General features: G+C 37.6%; 1 protein-coding gene across 2 annotated transcripts in view; it reads left to right on the top strand.

Moving 5' to 3' along the window:
• Positions 1 to 11,479, top strand: part of CA13 (carbonic anhydrase 13) — a 35,819-nt gene that overhangs the window by 14,804 nt on the left and 9,536 nt on the right. Inside the window, exons 4-6 of one of the 2 annotated variants that reach the window (XM_017521810.2) lie at positions 6,427 to 6,522; positions 7,705 to 7,767; positions 8,294 to 8,449. In XM_017521810.2, coding sequence (XP_017377299.1) covers positions 6,427 to 6,522; positions 7,705 to 7,767; positions 8,294 to 8,449 — 315 coding nt within the window. The remainder of the gene's footprint in view (positions 1 to 6,426; positions 6,523 to 7,704; positions 7,768 to 8,293; positions 8,450 to 11,479) is intronic. The other variant, XM_017521811.2, reaches the window with a different exon arrangement.

Below are 11,479 nucleotides of genomic sequence, written 5' to 3'. Positions count from 1 at the left end.
CACTCTTCTAAACTCTATATTTACAGGCATAAAATAAAAATCTCTGTTAATTATTCAGCTTATTGGTAAATCATAACACAACAAAGCATTCATTGACTTGTTTTTACTCCCTTTTCCTTATAATTATATTCACTAAAAATACTCTTTGTGCATGATCTGGATTAAACAAATATTCTCCTTTTTTTAATCCTCTGGTTAAAGAACAAAGCAAAATAAGCTTCAAGTTTAATATGATTAAATATTACTAACACCCAACATTGCCATGAGATGAAAGTGAATTAGATGACTCAACCGATACTATTCAAGTGAAAATAATTTGGCTTCTGAGTCGCCTAGGCAAAACAGAGCAATGTTATCAGGAAAGCACAATTTTTCATCATGTTCTCATGGTTACTGAGCTGTAGAGTTTAGATGCCCCAAATAGCCCTACTGTTCAGAGAAATCCAACAATCAGAACTTTTTTCCACTTTCACTCTTCCATTGACATGTATCTCTGCCCTTTGAGGCTATGGTCCAAAACGTTTGCTTTGCAACTAAATCACTTGTGTTTGAAGCCAAATAGCTTTAGGGTATGGAACCTGCTCTGTCCTCAGGGTAGAGAAAGAAAATATACATATGAAGTGTTTTATGATGGTAGACAAAATATGTCAAGAAGGTAGAAAATGGGACTCCTGAATATGTATGATGTCTCAGTTTGGATAATTTACTGAATAGTTGCTTTCTGAAGTTTTATGTTCTGAATATAACATTTTGTTCTAAATCTCCAAAGCACCCTCAGGACTAATTGCTGGTTGCTTTGGATCACTGGTCTCTCATTTTCCTTAGCAACTCTAGAAAGTTAGTCAAAATGCTTTGTGTGGCTGCACCTTATACTTTAATAAACTTGAAAGTACTGCATACTCTCAGACAGGCTTAGGTTTAGTGCCAGCTGGCAAGTAGTTTCCTGAAAAGGGTCCTCCTGACACATGTCAGAGGCTCAGAGTCCTGCCCTGCAGATCAAGGCGCAGTTTTGTAGATGAAGATTTGTTGTTGTTGTTGTTCTGGAATACATCATTATTATTTATTTATTTAGCAAACCAGTGAAGGGGAGGACAAAAACCTTTGGTTTGCTTATGTATTTATGAATGGAAAAAATTATAATGCAAATTTCACTTATTAAAAAACCTAGGTACAAATTACAATGTTACAGATAAATCTTTTGTTGTCCTTCTTTTGTTTCACATGGAGACCTCAGAGACTCAATTCATGTTAAGTCTCCCAAGTACGAGTCCTCCAGGTAAATATTACACAAATTGGAAGCATCTTGGAATGTTTATGTATATTTTAAGACATACATTTTTATGCATGCTTTAAACAAACAATTTTATTTATTTATTTATTTATTTATTTATTTAAGACAGCGTTTCGCTCTTGTTGCCCAGGCTGTAGTGCAATGGTTCAATTTCGGCTCACTGCAACCTCTGCCTCCCGAGTTTAAGTGATTCTTCTGCCTCAGCCTCCTGAGTAGCTGAGATTACATGCGCCCACCACCATGCCCGGCTAATTTTGCATTTTTAGTAGAGATGGGGTTTCTCCATGTTGGTTAGGCTGGTCTCGAACTCCTGACCTCAGGTGATCTGCCCACCTTGGCCTCCCAAAGAGTTGGGATTACAGGCGTGAGCTACTGCATGTGATTGATATTATTTTTATTTTTTAAATAAGAGAATCTAACAAAAAAACTATGACCAGCACCAGAATTTAAAGATAAAGCTTTGTGGATAAAGCTTTGAATGGATTTTTCTTTTTTTCTTTCTCTTTGAGATAGGCTCTCGATCTGTTGCCCAGGCTAGAGTGCCATGGTACAAACATGACTTACTGTAGCTTTGACCTCCTGGGTTCAAGGGATCCTCCCACCTTAGCCTCCAGAGCAACTGGGACCACAGGTGGGCACCTTAAAACCTGATGGATGAAGGGGTTTTAAGTTAAACCTGGCTTAACTTAAAACCTGATAGATGAAGAGGAGGGAACCAGGTCAAGTGGGAGACAGCAGTGGTTTTGCATAAAGTCACATTTGAGGATTTAGGTTGAGAAGAGAGCTTACACGCGTGAAAAACAGTATGGCCTTCAACAGTGTTGTTAGAGCATGGAGAATAAAGGGGAGAGTTGTAAGAGGCAGAGTTGGAGAGGCTGGGAAGGGCCTAATCTTACTGAGGTTAAGTCCTGGTAAGGATTATGAACATGATTCCAAGTGCAATGGGAAGCCACTGAATGGCTTTGAATTGGGAAGTGGTGTTACTGCATTTCAGAAATAATTCAGCTACTGTTTGAGAACAGATTGCATGGAAGCAGGAGCGGCTAAGGGGAGCTTTGAAGGAAACTTTTGGGGAAAGTTCCAGGCAATAAATGAGAGTGCAGGTGGAGGCTGGCTGGCTGGAAGTGGCAGCTTTAGTGGGATTTGTCGACTGGTGGGTTGGAGAGTGAGGGAGGGCAGGATCTATGTTTTTAGATCCAGATAGAAAATGCAGATAGAGAAAGTCTGGGTCAAACTTCAGGGTTGATGGGGTGGAAGAGGTAGAAAATAAACAAATAAATAAATGGTGCGTGGTAAGTTCTTTGATGGGAATAATACCATGTGATCTGGTAGAGTGGCTGAGGGCTTAGGAAAAACCTCTTTGAGGTGATATATGAATTGGGACTGAATGATAAGAAGAAAGCACTATGAGAAAAATCTAGAGGGAGTTTTCCAGGAAGTGGGAGCAGCAAGCACGAGTGATCTAAGGCAGGAGTGAGGCTGGCATGTTCAAGAGGAGAAAGTCATTGGCCTATAGGATTGAAATTAATGAGAAAGGAAAAGTTATGTGCTCCATCCCAGAGAGACAGGCAGGGACCATGGCACATCCAGGGCTGTTGGGCATGGTAAGCAGTCTGAAGTTTGTCTATGATGCAGTGGGAAGAAGACAATGGAAAGTTTTGATCAGGGGAATTACGTGTTCTCCTTTGTATTTTATAAAATATAACTAGCTGCTGTGTGGAGAGGAGGCTGTTGTCAGGCAAAAGATCTTAACATCCTTATCAGTCCTTCCCTAACAGTGACAGTGAATTAGAAGGTTATGGAAGTCACTCAAGTGAGCAGTGACCGTAATTTGGACTATGGGGGTGGTAGAGACGAAGACAGCTGGACAAATCTATAATGTTTGGGAGATAAAGTCAATAGGGTTTGCTGATGAAAAGGATGTTGTGATTGAAGGAAGGAAAAAGAGGAGTTTAGAAATATTCTCAAGGTTTTGATGTGAGCATATTGGAGGCTGGTAGTACCATTTACTGAGATGTGCAAGTCTGGGAAGGAGTAGGTTGCGGAGAGGAAATTACTCTGTTTTAGACAGGTTATGTTTGAGATGCCTGTTAGACATTCTAGGCTCATGTTCAAGTAAGCTGTTGGATAAAAACTTCGTTTAAGAAGAGGTCAAGGCTGGAGATGGGGCACTTGGGAGTCCTTGCATTTGGTTTCACGTTCAAAAGAACCCCTTTGTGCTCAGTTCCATGATTCCAAAGGAGTTGATTAGTTTTTCCAGCTACTTTTGTACTGAGTTTATGACTATCATCATGTTATGTTCCCTTGTGAGTAAAAAGAAGTAAAAAAGTAAAATAAAATAAAATAAAAAACATTTAAAGTTGCAACATATACAACTTTAATTTTAGGTCTAATAGGAGGGTTTGTGATATTACAGAGGGATTAAAGTGATCTAAATCAAAAAACATTTTATCCCAAAGTTAGGCATCTACAAAACTAGGCTAATTGTCCATTTTGTGTTTAGAACTTTATCTAATGACAGTTTAGACAGAATATATAATAAGCATTTTAAATATGTAGCTAATAGTGAAACTATGATTTCAACATTCATCATGGATTTTTGGCATAGTATTTGGCAGTATGTTTTGCATATCACTAATAGGCCGTTTGAAACTATTTAATTTTAATATTATTACTTAGAAACTAGTTGCCAGTGGGGAAGAATCTAATTTTCATTTTTGTAATGGCTACAACAATTTCTTGTCATTCAGCTCAGATCACTGCTCTTGTCATTGTTAGGAAATGTGAGTTCGCTATTTTGTTTTTCTATGCTTTAATTCAAATATAATGCTAATAGAAATGGTATCAGTTCCTCTGTGAAAGTATTGCTGCCAGTCAAGCAAGGTGTGTAGGAGAGGAAAAAAATAAAAAAGATTTTCTTGGCCTAGTTTCCCATCACATTTTAAGCAATTGTATTTTTAACTAGCAAAAGAATGGTTATATATAGGATATATATATATGTGTATGTGTGTGTGTGTATATATATATATATATATATGTTCATTCATCTCTCTTTAGTTACGCATTTATTTTTTAATCAGTTCTTGGTGTGACCCTAAAGAAGTCATTTTCTATCTTTCTCTCCAGTGTCATCTCTTACTAAGAGATCTGGTACACTGGCACGGAGCCACTTGAAACAATCTTAACATCCTTATCAGCCCTTCCCTGACAGTGAATGTCATTTGTCTCATGTGAGCCAAATGAATTATGTTTCATCAGCCTGTATTTTCAGATTCTTTCCTCCCCCAACTATCTCACACCAACTTGGAACATGGCATTACAGGGATCCACATTTATATTACTTGCCTGATACCGCACAGTCTTCCTTGATTGTGAATGGTGCACTGTTTTATAGTTTTATAGTTGACTATTTATGATAATTGTCATCTATCCAGAAATTATCTCCTATAAATTGCCTGTAAGACATAGAGTTATATTTAAAGGATGAGATAAACATATGTTTGAATATGCTAAATTATCTCTGTAACATTCAACTAGAAAGATGATTTGGGCATGAAGGCCCACATAAGTATTTCCTCTCTGATAAACAAAAGGGATTCATTAGAATAGATATTGTCTGAAGTCAGTCCCTTATATTGGGTCCTTGGACACCATGTCCTGATCACCATTTATTATTGTAGCTAAATCTTTGGGCGTGTCACATTACCCTTTGGCTTCTGTCTCAGTTTGTCCTTCGCTTAACCAGGGCTGAAGACTCCTCAAAAGTGGTTTTCTCCTTTGTCGTTATTCTGAAATCTTTCACGAATCTGGGTGTGTTTGAGATACTGTATTGCTTGCAATGACAGAACATTTAGGATACCTTTAGGTGTTGCATAAGCCTGCTTGCGTATGGGTAGAGTTATGAGGTGGGTTTTCCAGAGCTCCAGGCCCCTCTACCTCCTTGGCTTCCCGTTTGTCTACTTATCCTTCACCTTAGTACCACCAGCTACCCTCCCATTTTCTTCCTCTGATTCCTAGACTACTGAAGCTTCTTTTTCCCCCATTAAAACTTGCTCTCAGCAAAGTATCTAAACATATTCATAGAAGGTGATAAATATATCAAAATGATAAGCATTTTTATGTGTAAGATGATGAATATGTTAACTAGCTTGATTTAATCATTCCATATTTAAACATATATTAAAACATTACATTGTGCCCTATAAATGTATACAATTATGATTTGCCAATTAAAAATCGTCTTAATAATAAAAAAGTTTGAATGCTGCTTAGCATGATTACTCATAAGGAGACTTTGTATTTTCAAGCCATAAAAAGTCTTAAAACAACAGGTAGTAAACATTTAACTGGGCAGTTTTAGAAACAGCCTCACTGTCCTTGGTAGCGGGATTGTCCTTGAACACCTACTGGGTATGAGATTGACTTCACCCATCTGTGAGCTCAGGCCCCTTCCTTGGACTTTACTTTCAGCTGGGATTTGATCTGAGGCTACTCCATTGCAGTCTCATCTGTGGAAGACATGGAGGAGCCTCCAGTTACTTAGGAGCAATAGCTGAGTTTGTTAGGGATACAGGGGCTGTTCATAGGCTTTTTTTCCCCTATTCACAGGCATTTTCCTGTTCACAGGCATTTTTTTTTTTCCTGTTCACAGGCATTTTTTTCCTAACACAGGCATTTGTTAGGGATACAGGGGCTTGTTCAAGGCATTTTTTTTCCTTTAATTTCGAGATGAAGTCTTGCTCTGTCAGTCAGGCTGGAGTGCTGGAGTGCAGTGGCGCGATCTCAGCTCACTGTAACTTCCACCTCCTGGGTTCAAGCAATTCTCCTGCCTCAGCCTCCCAAGTAGCTGGGACTACAGGCATGCACCACCATGTCCGGCTGGGATGCTTAAGGCATTCGATATAGTCTTTAATATAGTGCACCACAGGCTAGTTAAATGACCATGATCCTTCACTGCATGAATTTTCACTTTTGGACAAAAGTAAATGAGAGGATTCTGTCCAAGATTCTTATGATAAATACGCTATACATATGAGTGTACCAGCACTGGAAAATCTGTAAATGTTTTATTTGCATTTATCTTTTTCAGGATGTCTAACAAAACATTCCAACCATGTTGTCTATCTCCCTTTCAGCTCCATGTTGTTCATTGGAATTCAGACAAATACCCCAGCTTTGTTGAGGCAGCTCATGAACCAGATGGACTGGCTGTCTTGGGAGTGTTTTTACAGGTGAGAATCCATTGATTTCATTTTCAATGATCAGCCTTGTTGAAGAGAGAGCTTCAGTCATGAAGCAGACATTCAACCATCTTGTAATAGTAAACTCCTTTTAGGTATAGCATTTTTCTTTTGAAATGAATATTAAAAATTATATATTCATTTAGGCACATTGTCTTCTTATTGTCCATTGATCATTTTTATGTGAATAACATCAAGAATAACATCAACAACAAGAATAGCAGCAGAAATAACAACTGAGATACTGGAAGAAAACATTTATTCTGGGCTCTTCCTACTTGCATACTATTTAGGACAGAATAAAGTTCAAGCTCCTGATTCTTGAAACACTGGTCTCACTACAATGACGTATTGTCCCAATGTACTCACTGGTTTAAAAAAATTTTTTGTTGTGTTTCCTTTAATATTCACATGTGGTTAGACAACTATTGTCATCATACCTGGGAACAGGTTGGGCCTTTCACCTCCCACTGCCTCCACATTCTTGTAGGCGTACACCATTGTCACACCCCATACTCTCTATGTGTTGTAACTCACAAGCGGAGATTGTCATGGATGGCAACAATCTCTTGCCTTTAAGGATACCAAAAAGGGGTGATTGCAGCAGGATCCAGGTGCTTTAAAACCTTCAGGTAGATTCAGAACAACTGCAGTGATGAAAAGAGGATCATTTATGTATCTACAATTTATGATGAGTTTGCTTATGATGATATATTCCCTTTGGGATCTCAGATCATTTTAGGCTGCAAATGTGAGATGTTTGCATAGTCTAGTATTTTGATGCCACCATTGTCTGTTTGAATTTAGCGTCTGACTGTCACATCTAGCTTAGTAGTGCCAGTTATTTGTTAGACTATCTTAAGCAAAGTTTCTCTCAAGTTAACCTACATCTTAAACATTGACAAAACTTAGCAAATATTAAGCTGTTACTATTAGTTTCGCAACTGAACTGAAAGTTCAGTACAGGAACCCTGTAATATTATCTTGTTGTTCAGATTCTTCTGGCATGATAAGGCCGGCAGGTAAAAGAGAAGCTTTGTTACAGAACAACCATTGTATATTCTGTGCTGGCTAAGGTTTTTTAAAAAATAATTTTAAACTAGTGGCTGAAATTGAGTGATTCAGATTTGATCTGCTACAGTAACCATTTCTTTTGAAATTTTGTGTTTTTAGATTGGTGAACCTAATTCCCACCTGCAAAAGATTATTGACGTTTTGGATTCCATTAAAGAAAAGGTAAAATGAATTACTATCTGTTAATAATTAACATATTTCTTGTTCTGTCCTACATTCTCTTATCTTCCTTTAAAGACTTAGACCTTAGACATATACTGCCTGCTTTGAAGCAAGTTTGAAACATACTTGATGAAAAAAGCAGAAGTAACCTATTACCACTTATATTTTGAATGGAAGGGTCTTACATTACCTAAAATGAACATGAATAAATATATGTATGCATAATTAGTCTCTGGTATTATATTACAGAGTAAGCCCTTAATTGTAGCACATTAAGGGACCACTTATATTAAAACAAAACTTGTGCTTTTTAAATAAATCTATATGATATGTTACTTTATCTAAAAGTTTTAAGATGAAGATAGATGCTTTTTTAAAGACACCAAAGGAAGATAATAGATAATTCTAGATACAGATATTCTATATTATTTATGGAATTATAATGGATGTACACAGAAGTTTGTTTTTTGAGGTCTATGTAAAGCTATCCCATTCTAATATGTGGGAATTCTTTTCGTTCCTCCAGGGTAAACAAACTCGATTCACAAATTTTGACCCATTATCTCTACTTCCACCATCCTGGGACTACTGGACATATCCTGGTTCTCTTACAGTTCCACCTCTTCTTGAGAGTGTCACATGGATTGTTTTAAAGCAACCTATAAACATCAGCTCTCAACAGGTACACAATCTCTTCCAGGTTGATACTGATTCCCTCAGAGGAAACTGGGCTTCCTTTTTAAAATCATGCCCTTGATTTCTGCTGCGTTTCCAAGTCTGTGTTTTCTCTTTATTAATCAGATGGGTGATTGGGCTAGATGAGATCTATGATCCTTTCTTATTTGACCTTCTATGATTAGGCGATTTCTTTGCCACTTCTTAGAAATGTACCTAGCGACACTGATGAAAGTGAAGCATTATTTTGAGCACTACAATTTTTTGCTTTTGTTTTGTTGCTGTTTGTTTGATATCTTTGTTTGATACAGGCTGAGATACAAACAAAATTCAGAGAGAGGCTACTTACAGAAGGTGACATTTTTCTTTCTGATCTTAGGCTCCACACCTGCTTCTACAAATTTCCAAGTGAAATGAGGACAGTGATTGGTGCACTGCCCTAAGAAATGTGTGCCTGCTAAGTGTAAGAAGTTGTTACTTTGTACACTTAAAAACTTGTAAAGTGGGTAGGCTGCGCACAGTGGATCCTGCCTGTAATTTCAGCACTTTGGGAGGCTGAGCTGGGTGGATCGCTTGAGCCCTGGAGTTCAAGACCAGCCTGGGCAACATGGGAAAACCCTGTCTCTACAAAAAATACAAAAATTAGCCAGTCATGGTGGTGTGTGCCTGTAGCCCCAGCTACTCAAGTGGCTGAGGTAGGAGAATCGCTTGAACCCGAGGGGTCGATACTGTAGTGAGCCAGGATTGTGCCATTGCATTCCAGCCTGGGCAACAGAGGAAGACCCTGTCTAAAAAAATTTTTGTTAAGATGGTAGATCTCATTTAAGTGTTCTTACTACAATTATGAGAAGAGGAAGGAGAGTGAAAGAGGAGGGGAGTGATATGGAGAGGAGGAGTTGTTGATCTTTTGGCATTTGTTGGCAAAACTTTTGTTGAGCTTTCTGAGGGTCTTAATGCTTAAGCATTTGCGGAGAGGCTATGGGATAGCTCTTTTTGTGTAGATATCTACTCACTCATTCTTATGTTAAATGCTTATTGAGTTTCCCCTATAGGCCAAGAGTCTGCTAGACTCAGGATATCTAGTCAGTCACCCAGGCTGGTGTGGAGTCGGTGCAATTATAGCTCACCCTAGCCTTGAACTCCTGGGCTCAAGCCATTGGTCTTTCTGCCTCGGCCTCTCAGATAGTTGGAACTGCAGGTGTATGCTACCATGCCTGGCTTACTTTTAAAAAAATTTGTGTAAACAGGGTCTCGCATTATTGCCCTGGCTGGTCTTGAAGTGATCCACTTCTGGCCTCAAATGATCCTCCTGCCTTGGCCTTCCAAGGATTATAGTGCTAGGATCATGTTCAGTGTATTCAGCTTGGAGCTTGAAGCACGGAGCCATGGGGCTGACCAATCTGGCAGGTGGATGCTGTGTTTTTGGATGCTGTGCTTCTTCGTTGGTTTTGTTTTTGTTGTTCTTTTTGAATTAGGTGCAATATCTTAGCATGAACATAGTCTAGTAATTTTTGCAGCTAATAAAGTACACATGCACTGGGCTTGCCCACCTGCCTAGCTGTTTGTTTTTTCTTCTAATAATACCAGAGCTGTCCCACCTTTACCAAGATCATTTCAGGCAGCATTTCCCCTAGGGGCATTGAACACATCCTTCTTTCTGTTGGGTATTTGTTCTTGTTGACCTTGTCTTTAGTATCAAAGACAAATAATAACCTGGTGTATAGTTTTTAAAACATTTTACAAAAATCTGTGTAGAAATCCAGAGCTTGACTGACATGAAAACTCCTGTGAATTTTTTCTGTCATTGTGTCCAGAGGAAAATGACCTGTAACTGATTCAGAGTCCTTATTAAGGGAATTCATTTTCTCCTCGTCACATGCTAAATGGTTTACTTTTATATTTCTTTATTAAATTTGAACTGAATAATATTAAGAATGAATAAACTGTAACATCAAGGTAGTTAATAAGGGGGTAATGTTTTCCCTCATATTTCAAGGGCATTGTTATTTCTTAAAGCCGCTTGGAAAATAACTTTTTGTTTAGTTTTGTTTTTTTTGTTTTCAATCCACCAGTGATTTGGAAGAGAATATATCAAAATATATAGTTTACTTCCTTAAAAATAATAAAGTTAACCTTATTAAAAATATCTTCCTGCAAGTTTAGGAGTTATGACTCCCTGACTGTGGATTCACTACTTTTTCTTATTTGAGGCTTAATGATTACTATGATTAATGTAGTTTTTATGCAGAGCAATATATAAAAGAATAGCTGTATTTTAGAGCTCTGAAGTGATTGTGAATTCACTTTGGAGCATTCACTTAAATATGTTATAGTAGGAACACTTTCACTTATTTTAGAAGGAACACTTTCACATATTTTAGTTTTTAACCAAATTGAGAAAGTTATTTGAGTAACAATTCAATATATTAAAATATGATATTATGGTGGTTTTAAAAGTTAAAGAATAAAGCAAAAGAAAAAAAAATTCGGTCCCAGTCAAACCATGAAAAAATATCAGGCAAAACCCAATTAGGGGACATTCTATAAAATACTCAGTCAGTACTCTCAAGGTCATTAAAACTGTCAAGGTCATAAAAAAATGGTGAGTCTGAGACACTGTCACATTTGAGAAATGCCTAAGGAAATATGAATACTAAATATAGTGCTTCCTGGATGGGATCCTGGAAAAGACATTAGGTAAAAACAAGAACATCTAAATAAAGGAAGGACTTTAGTTAATTCTAACATTTTAATATTGATTCATTAATCATGGGAAATGTTCCATACTAACATGGTATTGATAATAGGAGAAACAGAGTTTGGGGTATATGAGAAATATTTGTAGTATCTTTGCAATAATTCTATAAATTGAAAACTGTACCAAAATAAAAAGTTTACTTAAAAAATCAAAAACAAGCTGGGTGCGGTGGCTCATGCCTGTAATCTCAGCACTTTGGGAGGCTGAGGCTGGCGGATCACAAGGTCAGGAGTTCAAGACCAGCCTGACCAATATGGTTAAACCTCATCTCTACTAAAA

Source organism: Cebus imitator, unplaced genomic scaffold (genome assembly GCF_001604975.1).
Source record: "Cebus imitator isolate Cc_AM_T3 unplaced genomic scaffold, Cebus_imitator-1.0 Scaffold22, whole genome shotgun sequence".
Lineage (NCBI taxonomy): Eukaryota > Metazoa > Chordata > Mammalia > Primates > Cebidae > Cebus > Cebus imitator.
This window is presented reverse-complemented; position numbering and strand designations above follow the sequence as displayed.